Source organism: Brachionichthys hirsutus, chromosome 6 (assembly GCF_040956055.1).
Source record: "Brachionichthys hirsutus isolate HB-005 chromosome 6, CSIRO-AGI_Bhir_v1, whole genome shotgun sequence".
Taxonomy (NCBI): Eukaryota; Metazoa; Chordata; class Actinopteri; order Lophiiformes; family Brachionichthyidae; genus Brachionichthys; species Brachionichthys hirsutus.
Genome location: NC_090902.1, coordinates 5,555,251 through 5,574,901, shown reverse-complemented (window position 1 = coordinate 5,574,901; position 19,651 = coordinate 5,555,251). Strand labels below are relative to the sequence as shown.

Below are 19,651 nucleotides of genomic sequence, written 5' to 3'. Positions count from 1 at the left end.
CCTGAGAGGATAATCCCTGTTATTGTGCTTATGTGTGTCAAACTGGCCTGATGACAAAACCTGGTGTTCTTCCACAAAGTGGGAAAAACTAGTTCTTCAGTGCATTTTGAAAATTGTGTCTGGTACTATAAGAGTTTTCACTGACGTCAGCGATATTATAGCAAAATCGAGTTTGGCAGTCTTCATCCGGTGAACTGTCGCAGAAGCAGATGACATAATGGGTTTTAGATAGACATTATCTGCAAATTTGGACCAAGATGACATCAGCAGAAAATAGTCCTGGAGCGTTTCTTTTTCTGGTATCATTTCAGCTGATGCTCTGACGGGAGCGCACAATATCACCACATTGTGTGCGTGTGTGTGTGTGTTTATTTTTTTAAGCAATAAATGTAAAGAGGAGTTTACAAATGGTTGACAGAATCAATTTGTCCCCATCTAACAGCTTTACCAGCAGTGCTAATGGACTCGGTAAATGGAAGCCTCTTGCTGTCTGACTTTGGCCCGCAGGCCGTCATTTGGTAACCCTGTTGTAGAAGCAAAGCAGAGGCGAAATCCCAAATTAAGTTTTTCATGTGCAGCAACAGATGAACTACAATTACAATAGTGCGTGTGTGCAGCTGTAGAGACGTATCAGAGGGTCCGAAGCCACAAAGAGGTCGCATGAGCAATTACATTACACGGTCACCGTGGAAGCCATGAGTCAATTTCATCAGCATCCAAGAAGACTCGCGTAGAATCTGGAATCTGGGCGGACTAATGCACCCAAATAGAATTATTGTGAGCTGAAGGCTGAAGAGCGAGGCTGTTTCGGGACAGCGTATCTCTGGTGACGTATTTCCGAGTGGTAGAAAAGGTGTGGAAATCAAAGTGGAAGGGTTTATGGCCAGCTGGAGTCTTTATTCTTAAATTGCTCTGGACATGAACCAATTTAGGCTGGTGAAAATTATAATGGGGATTAAATGGAGGTGGGGTTAGCTGGACCGGTGGCAATAAATTGGAGCTGAAAGCCTGAGAGATGGTGTCTCACTGGCTAGCAGCTTTCTCCAGTGCTAATAGAAAAGGCAGGGGAAATGATGACCTCTTGTTGAAGCACAATGCCGATTAGTGATTGGAAGTTGCTTAACTTTTAGCATGGCTGTAGTCTCTGCAGTGATAATTCACCAGGGAGACACCAGCAGCTCTTCTTCGTCTTCTTCTTCTTCCTCTTCCTCAGTTTCACAACCTTTTACAGCAGTCCTCCACTTCTGTAGGCCTCACTGAGGGAGCATCAATACGGAGGTAACGACCTGACAGACTGCTAGATAAGAAAAGACTTGAAGCTAATGACTGTATGAACCTGATGTATTGTCTAATGCCGACTCTCTTACCTTTAACTGCTCCCGCTCGCTCTCTCTGTTTGCACTGAGATCTCACCAAACCGCCACTATTGAACTCACACTTTTGAAACATGTTCCCCAAATCCAGCTGATGAATATTTGCAGTTTTAGCATTGCTATGTGACCAGCTGATGAGTCAGGTGGATGAGAGGATGTAGGTGGATGGCAGGAGTTGGACACTTGAGCAGGCGTAAGCAATTTTAGTCATTGTTCGTTAATTAACAGACCCCTCTATCTGCAGAGAGCTCCGTGTGCTCTGGAGGTTAAAAATGTTGAACATATTGGTCTCTGGGTCGCTCACTGAAAATGAAAACAATATCCCACAAAAGGGTGGATGATTTAAATAAGGATCCCTGAAAGTGTAAATGTCAGCCTCACAAATGAAATGTGGGTGTGTGTGCTTTCAATTTGTGTGTGTGTATATAAAAATATGTTCATTTCAATATACCAGTCATCAGTGTGAAAGGGACGCTACAAGCGTGACGTGAATTTGCTTTCTATTTCGGGGATGTGAGAGAGGACAGGGAAGAAACACATTGTTCAGTTGACTGCTAAATATAGCAACGACCCTCTATTGGTCCCTGAAGCCAATCGTATCCAGTCTGGAGCAGCGAGCGTCTTGGCTGCGCTGCCTCCCTCTCATCAGGGAGACATCATTTACATAATGAGCTGCTGCCACGGCAACAACACCTCAATAAGAATGGGATGACAAGGTGTCTTCAAAACGTGTGCAATGAACTTGATCGCTTTCACTCACAAACATACAAAGTCGGAGAGAAGAAATGGTGATTCCTAGAAGTTAGTCTTTATTCGGCTGTTTCGATATTTGACTTTACTTGGTTGCCATTTGATCACATTTGTTGCGTAATATAAATTTTTCCACTTGACTCAATGATGCCTTCCGGTTAATTTGCGTCTCCAGACTTTTGTCAAAAATGAATCATAAATAAAACTGTTTCACACAATATCAAATGAGATTTATTTCATAAAATAACTAGAAAAGCATTCCGATTGCAGAGCTCCGCCAAGCAGCTCATTCCCCTCCTTCGTAATTGGATCTACAGCATCCACGTGGTGACCTGGATCATCACCAAAAGGTTCTAAATTGTTCTTGATAGCTTTATACACCAACCATGAAAAGTAAAAGCGAATTAGAGTTTGTGTATCTTTAACAGATTTTTGAATCCATAAATGGAGTTTTCAATGTTAAAACTTAATATTTTTAAATGACCTGAGTCTGGATCAGATCCAGAAGACATTTAGCATGATGGTGCATATTGGACCCCTTTATTGACTGCATATTTTTACAAGATAGGATTCTTTTGGGAAAAGCCTCCAATATAACTAATTTATTTTTGTGAGGGGCATAATAATAATTTGTCATAATAGAACACATGTAGGCCTATTTAGACCAAAATTCTGTGGGTTAAGATATTTCACTTTAGTGAGACTGTAGTGTGACTCCTACCTGACAAACGTCATGACTCGTCACATGTCATCAGAGATCGTCTGCGATGAATGACCACATCGTCTCGGTGTAACGAGAGGAGACAAGGCCCCCACTGCAGTGAACGGAGAGAAAAATGGCGGAAAGTTAAGGAAGGGTGAGTGAGAGAGCGAGAGAGAGACAGTAGTCGGTGATCTAACATTAATCTGTAACAGCAGAACTGGCATAAAGATGAACAGCGCTGTGGGCGAGATAAAAAGGTTACACGCAATGGCGATAAAAAAGCCTTCGCTGTCCTTAAAGGTTACGGCAGAAAGGACGAGAAATTACTGCAGTGACTTTACTAATTCTGTATCTTGACTGTCTCCCTTCATAATGAGCTCAGCTCCTCTAATTCTATTCCGATGTTCAGAGAGAAATGTTATTTTCCTGATGAGTCATTTAATTTAAAGAACTGCTGTTTTCATCAGACGATAAAATAACAAAAGTTTCTGCCAGCCTTTAGACTTTTTAACATAAGCTGACCTGAGAGACTGATGGAGGGTGGAGAATAATCTTTTGGTATCCATTTAAAAATGTTGTATGACTTTCAGGCTGCTGCAGCAGTTTTCCCACAGTGATTTTTAACCAAATGTCTCTGCTGTGGAGCTGCAGTTGGACATTCTTGGCATAGGATGAGCAGAATGTGTTGTTAACACCATGTGGAGGCAGGCCCCACACTGCTCTAAAATCAGCCATCACACCCATATGGATATGGAATGTAGCCTTCTGTTTGTCTTCGACCTTCAGTATTTGAGTACGTTCTTGCTTGACAATGGAGAGCAAACGGAGCAATGCCACTGGAAAGGGTTGGGGACAATGCAGCTACAATTAAAGCATGACGGACGTGTGCGAAGCACAGAGGAAGAATAAAGGGCGTAGCAACAAAGTGATTGCCTCAGCATTCTGCTTATTTGGTACATTGATACAACCTCCTTTAACCGTCGCGCTATTTATTGTTGTCAAAGCCTTTGAAACTTTGCTGCCCCCTGCAGTTGTATCGATTTTAATGTAGAGGACATATGGAATTATCTAGGCATTGGCGGACAGACCATTTATCGATGGACATATCTATTAATGTATGTAGAGGGAGGGTTAGACTTGTGCTAGACTTGCGGTGTCTAAGCAAACGCGTCCCTTGGATCACATCGGAGCCTCATGTGGGATCCTTGCCTTATGTTTCCAGCTCTTTTTGCCCCTTCACCTCCCACACACACTCTGTCTTATATGTTTTATGCCTCATTCTTTCCCATGACATGCAACAGTAAACGTTTTGGAATAAATGAGTATCATTTCTGCTGGGAGTTTGCTTCTTACAGGCTGATGCAGCACAGTGAACTGTGTGTTGGAAGGCAGTCCCAGCTCTTGATTGTGTAATTACCCACTACCTTAATAATTGGGTGCTAATTACCAGCGGCTTGCTAACGTAAATTGAATGAAAGACGCAGAGCAAATCTTTACTCTATAACTCTTGCCCAAGTCATGCAGAACTTTCTGCACATAGTGACAGTAAGTGCAGTGGCTGCAGCTCCACTCACCCCGCTCTGAATAAAGGTATATATTTAAGCATTTTTAATCAATCACTTCTCCTGTGCTGCAGCAGCTCGAACTGTACAGGAAGCACTGTAATGTATTTTTGAGCTAAAAAAAACAGACGAAAGCAAACATGCATGTTGTACTACGCCTGTATAATAAGCTCATTAATACATTATTACGAGATGGATCACCATTTTGGCTTGTTTACACCTCGTCCAGGAAAAGAAAATACTGTCAGTCACAATCAAAAATCCCTCCTTTAAATATGGAAAAAGAGCTGATATGTGTCTCACCCTCTTTTCCATACTATTTTAAGATGAACTTATTGAAGTCATGCAGCCACTAATTAAGTTGTTTGTCTTTGCAAAGCGTTTCGCTGCCTGCCCACTGCTGCCCACTAATCAGTAGTTGTATCCCAGCACCATGCCGGCTGATTGAAGGGGAGATGAAAGCAGAAAAATGACCCGATGGTGGCAGCTTTTTCTAATGAGCAGCGCCCCGCTGATCGTTTCAGTTTGGGCCTGTTAACAGGCTTGTGTGGGTTCGATAAAGTTTCCCATAGAGGTGGAAAAAGAGGTTTTAGTTATTCCACACCCTATTCTTATTCATTAGTTATATTACGGTAACAGAAGTAACATGAACGCATAGCTGGTATAAAGTCACTTTATGGTTTAATAAGTTTCTTCAGGCATTTAAATGTTGTCAAGATGGACGGATGCCTAAAACTGGAAGCTGATCAACAGAAAACAAGCTAATTTGATCGCTTGTCATTGCTTTTTGGCCCTGTGAAAAATTAAGGTGCTTAAATAAGTCTGAATCCTGATACCCTGCTTGAACAGTGTAGCGTTTGTCCTGGTTTCAATGTGCTGAGTCATAGGAAGCGTTGTACTGGGAAGTAACTTCCTGCCTTTTATTGTGAAGGAGTATTACGAGCCTTTTTCCTCAGGAGCAGAAAGCAAGCCCTCAGAGGACAGGGTTTTCTGTGCTAGTAAGGCAAATGGCTTTCCCATCTGCTGAGTCTGCAGCTGGGAGCCACAGCATGTTGTGAAGCACATAATAATCTATACAGGTTCATTCCTATTGGGGACACAGCGCTGCCCTCAGATGAATGTAGCGCTCACCGAAGCGGTTCAAATAATCTGAATTCAGTGATTTTCTTTTGTCTAAAATTTTGATCAATGTATAAGATGTTCTACGTATTTGTAAATCACATTTGCTGGCGACTCAAAATGACTGGCCTTTGTTACCCAGTTTCATTCCTTCATTTTCCTGAAGGCAAGACGATCAGTAATCATCTGGTCTTCAGCCGCTGATCTGGAATCCGGGTTGCGGGTTTATGCTGGCGCCTATCCCAACTGACTGTGGCCCTACAATGACGTGGCGGCTTGTCCTGGGTGTACCGCACCTCTTGCCTGCAGTCTGCTGAGATCCAGTATACCATCCACCCCGATTTCGGATAACCACTCAAGAAGATGAGTGAATGAATGAAATCAAGCCAGTGTGAGTGGAAAACGGACAGCAACAGTGTTTTCATGGCAGAAGTCGCTCTCTGCTTCCTGTGTCTCTTCTAGTTGGAGCATTTTTCTCTTTCTCTCGCCACTCATTCGGCGGTGACACGTGTCGTTCTGTCGGATGCTGTCCGAGGCAGCAGGAGTCTGGAGCCTGACGACTGTCTGCATGGATCACCTGCGTCTGATCTCACTGCCCGCCTCCCCCCCCAGATTTAGCCCATGTTTCTAGCCAGGAAAGTTTAACGAAAAGGACGACCTCCTTTCACACAGCCGCCGCCACCATAGCGTGGGATCTCATGACAAATCTCTCTTACTTTTTAACTACCTCTGCTCTGGCAGCACATTACTCCTCGATTCTTCCTTTCCACTTCCCATTTCTTCACGTCAGTCTTTTTAAAATATGGCCTCTTTTTCCTCTCTCAAGGGGATGACAGGGTTTAATATTGTCCACATTTTATGCCACTCTAATGGCTGACATAATGAATAATCTGGGTCAGATGTTATCCAGTCACCGCTGCGTTCACAGCACGGTTTATTTGCAGGTGGAGCAGTAATCATTTCAAGAAAAGGGATGCTGTGAATTTACAGCTGAGCATCAAATTAACGCATGAAGATGAATGAAAACATTTCTGTGATTATATAGCCTTTTCAGGTAATGTATAAAAAGCTGTCATTTCGTCTGACACATGCACGCATCCATCACCGTTCACTGAGTCCCTGTGATAACGCTCCGCAAGAACACGTCAGAAATATGTTTCTAATGATGTTGGCGCCTGAATGCTTTGCATGTACACATATGGTACAATGCCTGTTGGCATGCTGCAAGTGCATGAGGAGCACCGGTGACACCAGCAACACGAGGGCGTAGATCCCAGGATGCACTGGGAGTGCTTCAGGAAATGTAAGCAGCTTAAGCAGCTCATGGTGTTGTCATCTCCTCAGCAGTGGTCCCAAAAATAACAGGTCCTCTGGGTAAAGCCTGACAGAGCTGAGCAGAGGAAAGTCAGACCAAGAACCACCCGATCCAGATAAGACAAGCCCAGTTACTCAGTCCACTTGACGAGCCCCTCCACATTTGTATTGAAGTATAGATGAATGTGTATCTGATGTAGCTTTTGCAGAAAATGCATAATCGCTACATTAAACTCTCTAAAATTATATTGTTTAACAATTCCAGAGTTCTTGGTGAGGCAAATAGTTTTCATTTCAAAAGTTTAACTGCTGAACGCAAGACGTCTCTCTCTACATGCGTTTTTAGAGGGTTCATCTTTCCACATCGTAGTTGTTTGTGCCGTATATTGGAGCAGGTTTGTCTTCCATTCTATTTGCCATCCGATAAATAATGCACCAAGACCTGCCCCTTTTCAATGGGCTTGGATGAACTTTATTTCAACATGAAAATGGAAACGGCCTTAGAGGCACGCTCCACACACATCACTCTGTATGGTGAGGCTGAAATATTAAACTGCAGGAACAACAAGAAAGTCTTTGTGGAGGATGGAAGTGGACTTTTCAAACTGGTCATAGTAATCGTACAAAGTTATTCCAGAAGTCTGTGCCTTTTGCATCAATCACCTCTTTGTTACCCAGCAACCGGCATCACTAGACCCATTTTGTCATACAGTATATTTATTTCGGTGGAATCGACAATTTCCATGCAGCCATGTCTTTTATCACATCGCAGGCTCCCTGGCTGGGTTAATTGCTTTAATGAGCATGATCTGTAATTGAGCCTATAGCATGGGTGATGAGGCGGTATCATGGTGCGAGCAGCAGGGAAAGTAGGATTAATGCCTCGGTCTCTCACACACCAACATGCCGAAGAGGTCCCATTAAATGCCCACGTCTGTTGGAGAAGGAAGGCCGAACTCTTCCACTTGGACAGCAGACCAAGAAAAATGTTTAAGTCCCTCTCCTGCACGTTTTCTTTCATCTAGGTCATAATGTAGGGTATAGGGTAAGCCTTATGCATGGTCACATTCAGCATGCACAGCTTCAAATGGGGGATCGGCATTGAATAGCCTACTCCCTGCTCAGTACATGCAACTAATGTGAATGAGCTTTAACATCATGCATGTTTTTAAACATCTTTATCTCCTCTGGTGCAGGACTGTATGTTGATGAGCCCATTCTCACCTGCACATGTTTAGATGATCTATTTATCAGTGGGTCACATTTGAATACTGTAGTAAAAAAAAAAAAGAAACCTCTATTGAATACATTGACATGCTTGTTGATTTAAAACAATTGAAATAATCATGGATTATGAAGAGGCCTGATTATATCCACGAAGGGACAAAATAAAGGCGCAACTGAACAAGGAAACATAAAAGCTCTTCATACATGCGCTCGGAACTCAATGTCAAAAGCTTAACTGCGGTGATCTCACCGGCTCACATTGTCCCTCTGGCCAGTTGTAGAACTCGGCTCTCTCCGTGTCACCAGTCAAAGCCCATCATCCAGTTTAGTTGTCAAAACCCAAGGTTAGTGGCATCCGTCGTGCTGAAGAGCCAGATTTATTTCGGGCGTTGATTGGTCGCTAGGGTGTCAGCGCCATCATCCTTGACCTGCCGTGTTCACAGGTCGGCTCCAACAGTGTTATTCCACCTGTTTATAGCACAGGCCAGGGGCCGGATCACACAGGAGGCTGGGGAGGCATGCTGAGGATGAGGAGGACGATGGTGGATGCAGTGATGTGGTGGTATTTGCACATTTTATTTCATCTCTGGGTACGGGGCTTTTTCCAGGGGGACCCCTGAGTTATTGTGCTGTGATGTATACATTTTTACAAACAAAAAATATTGTTTTTCATGTAAAATGTCAGTCTTTGAAGGGGACTCCTTCTGGAGGTCAGCTTTGTCTCTGTCTTTGACCATCAATGTCTGCCTGCATGCCTCTTGAAGCTAAGAATGGCGCTAGACACTTCCCATCATCCCTTGCTGCTTTACCGGCAAATCCGCTGGGGAAAATGAAACTGCAGGCAAAGGTCATGGACAACCACTGCTCCCCGCTTTGTTGATTAGTCTTCATAATCTGCACTATTAAACCTGCGTACCTTCACATTTCTAAAGGAGGAAGCTGTGTTCATGGTACTGTCAGATCTTTGTGCCGTCTGCACTGTGATGTTTTTCACTAGGTGTTCAGAGCTTCACACCGTTTGGTCTCTGTCTAAAATACTTCTGTGTACCGATGGAAGGCGGGTTCAACCTTGATATAACAAGTAGTTCTCAATGTTTAAAACTGGCCCTCGTTGAACAGGTTGATCGACTAAACTGATCGCCCACATCCCGTGAGGAAAAAAGCCGCCTGATTTAATACATTCCTGTGAAATCACAGTTTCTACTTCAGCCACTCGGTCTTGTCTCTTTTTTCAAACCATGAATGTTGTCATGGTAATAATCAGTGTGAAGCAGTTAAGTGCTTTGTGGCCTTGGCTCCCACTCGTCAGTGTTTGCTGTTAGAAGGCACAAATACAAACAGCTGTGCGACCATTAGCGAGGGGACAATACAACAATCTCTCTGAGCAGGTGGACGAAGATTTCAAGTGCTGGCTCTTCATTCATCCAACTGGAGCAAATCAGATGAAAAGATGAATGAAATCAGTAACTTCATGAAGAGGCCGGGGATGAACCTGAGTGAGAGCGTTGCAGCCGGTTTCACCAGATGCTTCCTGCGGGGCTGAAGGTTCTAGAGCAGCGTTTCACATGGGGGGGTCATTAGTGGCTGCTCTCCTCCTCCACCTCACGCTGTGGCCTCCCTGTAGCGCTGCTGAAGTTCACATACAGAAGTTAATATAAAAGGGGCTCCCGCCTCATTCCGGGTGTTGATGATGAACTCTGACGCGGTAAAGATAGTTACTCGGACAACCTGAAAACCCAGCAGTGTCGCTTTAGACTCCTCCAGGTTGCTGCGCCTCCTTATATTGCCAGCATTCCTCGGCTTTGGGCAAAGGTCTTGTGACGGATTAGATAAAAAGCCACCTTAAAGGACTTGACCAAATTTCTCTGAAGTGAATATTAAGGTAAATAATCTTTCACTGGTTCTCGAAGCCAGATGTGTTTTTTTTTGGTAATCACAATACTCAATAAAAAAGAGACATTTTGAGACCATCTAGATAACTAGCTAAAGATTATTCAATGAAACATATTCTTCTTGGCTTTTACTTTGGTATAATTAAGACCGATTTATAGCTGTAGGCTAAGGCAGGCATGGGCAAACCCAGGCCCGGGGGCCATATGTGGCCCGTTGGTCTTTTTAATCCGGCCCGCCAAACTTGTCCAAATTATATTATTAAATAAAATGTTATTATAATTAAACCTCATTCATTTGACCTTTTCCCTGTAATGCTGCCTGTAAAATGCCAAACCCTTTAATGCAATAGCTTTCATGCGTCATTTATATTAGCTCACACAAATACTCCATCCCTCTGTTCTTGGTCCGGCCCCTCTGTCAAATTTTAGAACCTATTGTGGCCCACGAGTCAAAAAGTTTGCCCCCCCCTGGGCTAAGGTGTTGTGGTTCTGACAGTAATTCCAGATCTGCTATTGCTGTGCTGTGAACTCGGCGACACACGCCTCCTCAACGATGCGCACACCGGGGCGATACGACGAAACTTCAGTAACTTTCAGCAACGCACATCGAGCAAAAACCGCTCCCACTGCAAATCCTTGGTCCTCCTTGTTTGATGCTCTCTCCTACTGGCAGGAGAACATAAACGGGAGGATTCCACAGTGACTGGCTCCTCATCGGTAATTGAAGGAGGTGAAACAGTTCTGTGAATATTTGTGTGCTCGAGTCTAAACCACAAAACAAATGAAAGAAAAGTGACATGCTGACTGTCTGGCATGTAATTAAACTGCAATAGTAAATACTGAGACGGGTGTAGACTTCCATTTACTGCTCTGTGTGTGTGTGTGTGTCAGCGTATAGCGAGTGTGGGTGGTTTGCTAACACCAGGAGTAAAGCAGCTGTCTTAATGGTAACCACTCTGAATAGATGCCCTGTAAACACCTCACCTAAAGCTCGACACACACACACACACACACACACACACATCCTGCATTTGTCTGTCTCACACACAGCTGCTTGCATATCAGGAGAGCCACTCGTTCAGAGGACACAGGAGCCTCCTGGTCCTCTAAGAAGGTCCTGGACTACGTTTTAAGCTTCCATAAAGTCATGGGCTATAGCGCTCGAAGCGCGTGGACACGGCTGTTGCCCCCCCCCCCCCCCCCCTGCCTTGTTTGTGCGTATGAACAAGCATGGTCCTTGTGAAAACCCCACTCACACTGACTGTTTGAGTCATTTAAAAAAAGTTACACAGCTGCATGTCTGGATGGCCAAGCTGCATATTTCATGTCTTTGGCTAGATAGATAAATCCTGAACCAGTGACCATGACCTCACAGCGGGGCAGATATTGTAGTCATGGGTTGTTATGTGCTACAGCTGCAGTCTGTTTTTTTTATTCAGATCAGATCAGATTGGGTCATACCATCATATATGGACATGATAACATATTAGTTAATGTTTTTCACGCGAGTTTCTTTCATTCCGCCCTGAAGGATTCATGCAAACGAAGTTCACAAAGACATAGAGTTCTATCAGTGAGACGGTGTCTGTACGAACACACACACAAACCATACAGAGGCCTCTGTGGAGATCATGCTAGGACTCAACAAAAACAGTGAGACTCGATGACTGTCCTGGGATGGCGCTAAGCACCAAACCTCCCATCAGCTGACTCGATGGCATGAGCGCAACCTTTCTGGCATCACCCTCCGTGTTGACTGCCACCAACCGCTTCAACTCGCTTTCTTCTTGTCTGTAATTTGAGTATGTGCTTGTGCGTCTTTAGGACAGTGTGTTGACCACATGACGGGTCCAATAGCTTGGATGACTTTGCTGATGTAGTTGGGCAGCAGCTGCAAGTGAAAAAGATCTCTCTAGTGTCAGAGATCATCTTTTAAATAGTCCATGTTGACGACAATGCATGCATCACACTTTAAGACGTGCAGGGGGTAATATGAAGGGCTCTTCGTATGAATTAGTCTAAATCCACTACATGATTTCTTCTTAGTCAGACTTTTGTCTGGAACTCATAAACCTATTTAAACCGCTGCCTGGCTCGGATTGAATCTTTTGGTTGTTCAAACAGAAATCGGACAATTTTACTGTTAAAATTGCACATATATTGTATATACAGTAACTGTCCCAATTTGACACAATCCAGCTCCTCTTCTTTCAGAGTATCAAACAATATACTTGAAACTTTCCCTTGCACTGTGAAACCGACTGTTAGATTCCTGCTTCCGTGAAAAGGGTTCCACAACATTGTCGACTGTAAATTGGAAATTGGCCCTAGAATAAAATATACTGTCAGATTTCCGACGTAGAGACGGACGGGCAGCACAGCCTTCCTTCCTCGTGCCTGGCATTCAGGAGCAAGCGTATACTCAATGTAAATAGACCACCTAGCAATCACATTGGAATGGATCTGAGCATTAATCACCTTTAGCGGGAATGCTAACAGATCCGATACACATGGAACATCCGAATCAGTGAAAGGATGGAGGATAATTTATCATATTTATGCGTGTGTTTCTGATTGTATTCTTATTGGCTTTTGTGCAAGGGATAATTCCATTTCACAGCAGCATATATTAAAGCTCATGGTCACACAAATGTTGGTCGCGTTGCAGCTATCTATACACACCCAGGTGTCTGTGTATGAGAGACGGAGGGACACAGAGAAGCCAGATAGTTCCCTGATGAAACAATCAAACGGTGCTGGTTGTCCATAAATATGCTTTCAGCAGTCGGCTCCTGAAATGGAAACGGGATGTCGTTTCTAATATATGTGCATAATTCCAGTGACTCAAATCCACCAAGGTCGATTCTATTCTGAAAAGGAGCTCCGGAACGTCCCATCTCCCCAGTTTGAAAACGTTTGGGTAGGTCCTATGAGCTAGTTGCTGCTGCTTCCTCTTTATAGTCCGCGTCCATGATACGTCGTTATGGCTGCATTGCTTTGATGCAGAAAGTCGAAGCGCATTGAAACAGCTTTATGAATAGGTTTTGTCAACCCAGCACATCACTCACAAACATGCGTCCTGCTGAGCTGCAGGAGTTTAGCACCGAGTAGCAAACCTGAGGCCACGGAAGAAGATTGAGGGAAAACTGTGCCTCTCTGATGTAGGATCAATACTTTTTCATATGAGCACTGGTAAAAATCTGTCTGTGAGCCTTTGCCAACAGCTTCGTCACATTGATCTCTCCAGACATGTAACACACTTCCCCACCTGAAACTCTCCCTTGTGTGCAAATGCCAAACTGATACTCTGACAATGCTTTGTTCTTGTAGTTTCTATAATTCTGACAATAAGCCAAGTTAACGATGAATTAAATATGCGTTTGTGTTTCATTTAGGTGGTGCTTTCTCTTGTGTGGCGTTCACTCAAGTTAACAGGGGTAGATGCAGTGAGGTCTAGAACTGAGGCTTGTTATTTCGTCTTTAATTGTAATTGTCATCACTCAAGTAATTTTGTGTCGCTGATTTAAAAAAAGGAGATATGCTACTATATTTGTCCCCAGCTATCGTCTCACGCTTGAAGGCAATGAAGCGAAGAACAAGAGAAAGATTTAAAAAAAGGACAGGAAGAGACAGAGAAAGGCAAAAAAAAAAAGAGCTCAGATGATGAAAGAGCATGAATAAAAAAATGGAAGCTCATTCTGCATTTCTAAGAAAACCGTATATTCAACACGGGTGTCTTTGCTGCCTGTAAGGTGACTTAGAGCCAAGATAAAACTATTCTTTCTTGACATCACTGTATAAAGCAGCACAGAAGACAATGTGTCCCTAACAGTTTTCCAAGGAGCAGTGAGGTATTACAGAAACACAATCCTTGAGCTACCGACCCGTTTCTGTACCTTGTTCTGATTCTAATTAGCCGACTGCTTTTTACCAGGGCAGGATCCACCTTCTTGATGGATGTAAGCCATGGTTTAAGTGAATTGAACAGGACTTGCGTCATATCTGGAAGTGTGGCACATTTCTCTGGACCTGGCGGTGCGGCAGTTGATCAGACGCATGTCCTTGAACCCCATTTGAATAAGAGGCCGTCGACGTTTGTGAGTCGGCGTGTCCTTGATGATGCTTTGATCATAATAAACCAAAACACATTGTTTTGCTATTACACCTGAGGACGTGCCATTCGTAAGAGGCCCTAAATATATGCGCGCCTAACTGACGCAGGACGCACCACACACCCCTCCTTCTATTTCTACCCACTTCCACTTGCTGTGAAATGTATTCCTGTCAAAGGGGCTAGGCCATTGATCGCAGCCTGCTACAGGTCTGTTTGCGGCTGTAGATCACTGACTATCAGGCGCTTGTGTGGCCGCTCGGCCTGATCCGGAGTGACGTCCCAGGACCTTCCCTGTCATCCATCACACTCTCCCCAATCCCAGTGTGCGCTTCTCATCGAGGCTGGTGCAAGGATGGAGTAGACGGCTCCGCCCCCTACTCTGCTTGTCCTCTTAGCCCCACTGTCACTTTGTTTTATTACCTCTGATGAGCCGGTGGGTTAGAGAGCCCATTAATAAATGCCTGAGGAATTTTGAATGTTTGCTGAATTTGTCGGGAGACTATTCTTCCCAACTGTGACACACATTTTCTGCTTCAGGTGTGCATTCATTGTAGATTACTTAAACACAAGCCGACAGGATAGCGAGGCTGATGGGGGGGGGGGGACAGCCGTGGAGTACTTCGGTGTTTGTACCAGGAAGAAGCATAAAGCTATAGGCCCTTTGGTATTTAACCTCTAGAAGTGTCTGACTGCACCTTACTGCCAGATGAAACCGAGACAAAAGAGAAGAGGAACTGAGGACAGCAGGGAAAGAGATGGGATACAAGTAGCTTAGAGGAAGTTCATATATTCAACTTTTCTCTCCTCAGTGTTGTTTTCTGCATCTTTTGAGCAGGATTTCAGAGTGAAATTTTCCCTGGATCAAAATGCCTCTGTGCTTCAGGAGCAGAGAAAGGACTCATTCCTGGAAGAAAACACTCTTCCTCACTTTCCAAAGTTTCAACCAAGCTGTGCTGTTGCTCTCTTTTTTGGCGCGGGGCCGTGATATTGGATAGTGTCTGTACATTTTGCAGAACTCTGCTGGTGCAGATCGAGGCATTAGAGTAACGGGTCATCCAGGAGCCTGGAGGAGGCACTGGGATGCTGATAAGTAGGAGAAAAGGCATGCGGTGATTCATTGCATTGGCTTTGAACCCCTGCTTATCTCTTGTGTGTATGTGTGTGTGTTTTGGCTCAGTCTTCAGGACTCTTGGTCCAGTTTATGTTCCTTTTGTAAAGCGGTCTTGGAAGACAGCAACTCATGAAGTTCTGTCTCCCATTTAAGACCGCATTGGTGTATATTGGTGTAATGTGTGTAGCTGTTACTATGACTCTAAATATAACTGCCAAGAATCATTAAGGCATATTAACTTGGTTTTGTTTATGAAACTATGTCCGATATGGTTTCGTGCAGCTTCTTTAAATTCTTCATGAAACTAAATGAATTAATCATCAACAAAGCTGTGAATTAGGGAATTCCAGAATTCAAATCAGTGCATCACACATAATTAAGGAAGTTCATGTCAATCCTCTACAGGGCACTTCGAAAATTCAACTTTGGAGTTTTATTGGAGGAAAACGTCTTTATTTAAGTTTTTATCTCACATTTCAATGTCCTATCGGAAATCAAATTACAAAAAATAGTGGGCTCCCTTTGTTAGGGAAGTGATTGAGAGCTCTTTCTACATCCCTGGCGAAGACTGAGCCGATCTCTATCGCAACCTGGCCACAACAATTTTTAATTGAGCCAATCTCACGCCTTCGCACAGTTTAATCTAAGGGCTACAATCCCACTGTTTTGTGATATAATCTTTCTGACATGCTGGGCTCATCTGTTGATTACACCACATTACTCTCGTGAATGTTAACTTGACATTGTGTAAAATCAAACAAAGAGCACTTTGATGAGGTTAAATAAACCTCATGTTTAGATTTGTGAAAGGGTTCTGAATGGATGTCGACTGATTGATTCATTCCTGTTTAGCTCCAGTGAGGATGATAGTAAAAGTTTTGTAAATAGAGAAATATGATTAAAAAGTATCACGATTCATCGGTGTGTCTATATATATATATACTGTACTGTAAATAAAATATGAGAACATACATTTTTACTTCACATTATTTCATATCAAAGACGACCCTTATATTACAGCAAAACGGGCCGTGAGTTTTGTATATATTTTTTTTAATGATGCCAGGGCACAGAACACTCAAATCCATTAAGAAAAGGAGATGCCATATATTTGGGGTGATTGGCTGTCATTAAAACAGAGAAAATGGGTCATTGATGGGAGCCGAGCAGCGATTGTGTTCAGACAAATCCAATAGAACCAAAACATAGGGCTGGAAAGCAGCAGGATCCCAGGACAGAATTCCCACACATACAAACATGTGCACTGATGCAGCGTGCATGACCTCATGAAAGCAAATCCGGCGACTCCAGTGTGACCCGGGGGACAAAGCATGCCTTTGCATCTGCTTGCTTATACATACAGTAAATGGAATGGATGTGCTGTGACTGTGGGGGGCACAGGGGACATGATCACCCACTTCCTGATACCAGTGTCATTGCTGCTCACTTGGTGCATACAGTAATAGGCTGCTTCTCTACCAGCCTTCAGCAGGTCATGGTTCTGTGCCTGCCCCAGTGACAACCTGCCGTAACGCCAAATGTTCTTGTTGCCTTTAACCTTTCTCTGTTGTTTGACCACTTCTCCTTTTCAGTGACCAAAGGTGTATTTAACACAGCTCCCGCTGTTTGTAGTTGTTTTGTGAGCTTGAAGGCCGTTTCCTTCTGCAGCTATTCTGTATATCTCCTCTGTCTCTTTCCTCTATTTTACTGTGATTTATTACTGTTGCCAGTATTGTGATGTATTTTTAAACGTGCTTATATTCCTTCCTTTGCTGCTGTTGTTTTTGTTGTTTTATTTAATTTTACGTGCCTGGTGAGCTTTCTAACCCCAGTTCATTCTGTTATGGCACCACCGCAGTCCAGGATGACGCTGCCCCAGGTACCCAGGAGTACATTATGTTACGGCAGGACTCCATCCACTCTGCGGATATAAGGAGTAAAGGGTCCCCCTTTTGTGCTAAGTGTCACGAAATCTTCTGCTGCACCCTGAAGCAAGTCGTCCACAAAGAGAGCGCAGAGCCCGAAGGTTTGTTTGCTCTATCCTTGTTCTGATTTGCTGCTGCGCCTCGTCTCCCCCGGCCACTCCCTCCTTACTTTCTCCTCTTCCTCATATTCTATGTGAACTGATAGTTATCTGCCCCTCCAAAACGTTCTCTTTCATTGTTGACCTATTTTAGCGAGCATCTGGTGTGTTTCAGCCTCTTTTTAGCATGTGTGTCTAGGCACGTGAGTGTGGATGCTTGTGTGTGGTTGCTTGACAGAAAGCATCTCCCAGAGCCCTTCTGTTGCTGTCCAGTGTCATGTGTTAATGTTTTCTTTTCGTTCTTTTTTTGTGCCCGCCTGCGCTCCCCTTATGATGGACAGAGGAGCATAGCATCTGTAGCTCCTGCCAACCCTCTCCCGCCCCCAAAACATTAACTCGGTCATTTCCATCCTGAGGCTCATGCTCAAACCAAAAGTGCAATGTCGATGCACTTCCAGCAGCCTCACAGTTAACATAAGGCCAAACTCTTACCCAACCCTCCTTTTTGTTCCCTGTATTTCCTCTGCTTCTGCCTGCGACTCTATAGATGGTCTTGATGGCTGCAGCCTAACCTGTATACGCCGCTTTCCCTTCCTTCCTCCCTTTCAAGCTTCTAGAAACTTTTCCCTCAACCTCTATTTTAATTTTCCTCTTCGGTGCTTGCAGCAGCAGCAGCATGTTGCCAGCCTTTGTACAGTTAGGACACAGAGTGAAATAAAAAAAAAGAAAAGAAATTCACTTTGTGATCCCAGCATGCTACCGTTGGCTGGCACACAGGCTTCTTGACCGTGCCTCATCTATCTTTCAACAGGGTGTTGCAATTGTAGAATATGCTTTCTTTTTCAGACATCCTGATAGGTAAGATATAAATTGTCGGTATTGTTTTCTGCAATCTATTGCACTGCTTTCTGTTGTAGCCTAAATGTGGGTTATCTTTAGCATCGTATTCCAAAGCGAACCCATCAGTCAACAACCTGTTGATGGATGTCTGTGTTGAGAGACAGGAAGGGGAGGCGGGAAGACGTCTTGCTGATAAAGTTTAGATGTATTATTCAGTTTGGCTCCGACTCCACATGCCTGAATTTACATGGGGAGAAGGCACAGCAGTTACATAAGGTCTTTAATGTTGATTCATAATAGAGATGGAGACTGAATCATGGGCAAATTAACTACACAGAGAGAAACTCGGCCATTCATATTCTTCCTAAAAGGTGGAAATAACAGTTTGGGTGCAAAAATAATTCGGTAGATAATTTTAATATATAAAACCATGTTTAAAAAAAAAAAAAATCGAGGAGCAGAGGCTGTTTGGAGCAGAAGAGGGAGATTCCCGTAAGCAGGGATCGGGTAATGTTCACTACAGAGTGAAAAACTGTCAGCAATGATTTTGGGAATCACTGCTGTCACCATGAACAATCCATAGCATCAATGAAATATCCCCAAATTTCTGTAGATAAAAGATGATTCTCTTTTCCATTATATTATTCTATTTAAAGTAAACCCTTTCTTGCTCTAGTCCAGTGACTTGATCTCTGTGCAGCTGCATCACGTGAATGAACGCAGGAGAACGCGGAGAAGCAGCACTCGACTTACTTCCTGCTTCCTCAGGCCTGCGTCCGCTGCCTGCACTCAATTAAACAGTGTGTTCTGTAATGTCTTTGGCTCATTCTGTGTCACCACCTCTTCATTTTCTAGTCAGACTCTCTCGTGTCTCTCTCTGCTGCCATCACTCTGCGGCTCAGTTCTCTTCCTCCATAGAAAAAGTAAAAGATGATGCCTGAAGGAAGAGATCTGTTTCAATAAGCCGTTCATAATTCAGATGCCTGCAGGACTCTGTGTTTACAGTTTCCATCTATGCAATAATACACATGAACAAATGCATAGGAAGATGTTTCTGTATGACATAGGCGCAAGGAGGGAATGGCGTTTGCTTTGGGAGTTTATTTTGCCTCTGTAGCCCGGTTCTGAACTGGAATACTCATTGTCAGTTAGGAATTGTACCAGTTCTTCTGTATCTGCACTGGTTTTGACAAGCACGATGCATTTCCTTTTCTGAAATCAGTTGCAGAAACTCTAAATGTTAACAACTTAATAGTTGGACTAAAATATAACAGCCAGACCAGTTTTATTTTCAAGCTTTTTCCTCAGAAGTTCTAGTTGACCCATCTCTCCTCAACCTCAACAATAAAACTCAGATACCCAGATTTAATTTAGTCTTTTAATCTCGCACCAGCTTTAGTGATATTGACTGAAAGGTTTGCCGTAATAAATGACCATTTGCTGGCGGACCTTGACGCAGTTTTTGCTTAATAAAATCAAGCCCAATAATCAATACGTTTCACTAACATCCAAAGCTACTTTCATTCATTCATTCATTATTTATTCATTTTAGTAATACATTTCGTCTTTGTTTACATTGTATTTCCTTGTAGGATGATAACATATTTATTTTTTTATTCTCAA

General features: G+C 43.5%; 1 protein-coding gene across 2 annotated transcripts in view; it reads left to right on the top strand.

Annotated features, from left to right (window-relative positions):
• fgf13a (fibroblast growth factor 13a) overlaps positions 1-19,651 on the top strand; it is a 49,331-nt gene that overhangs the window by 3,785 nt on the left and 25,895 nt on the right. For both annotated transcript variants that reach the window (XM_068740834.1, XM_068740835.1), the window contains exon 3: positions 17,024-17,191. In XM_068740834.1, the coding sequence (XP_068596935.1) occupies positions 17,024-17,191 (168 nt within the window). The remainder of the gene's footprint in view (positions 1-17,023; positions 17,192-19,651) is intronic.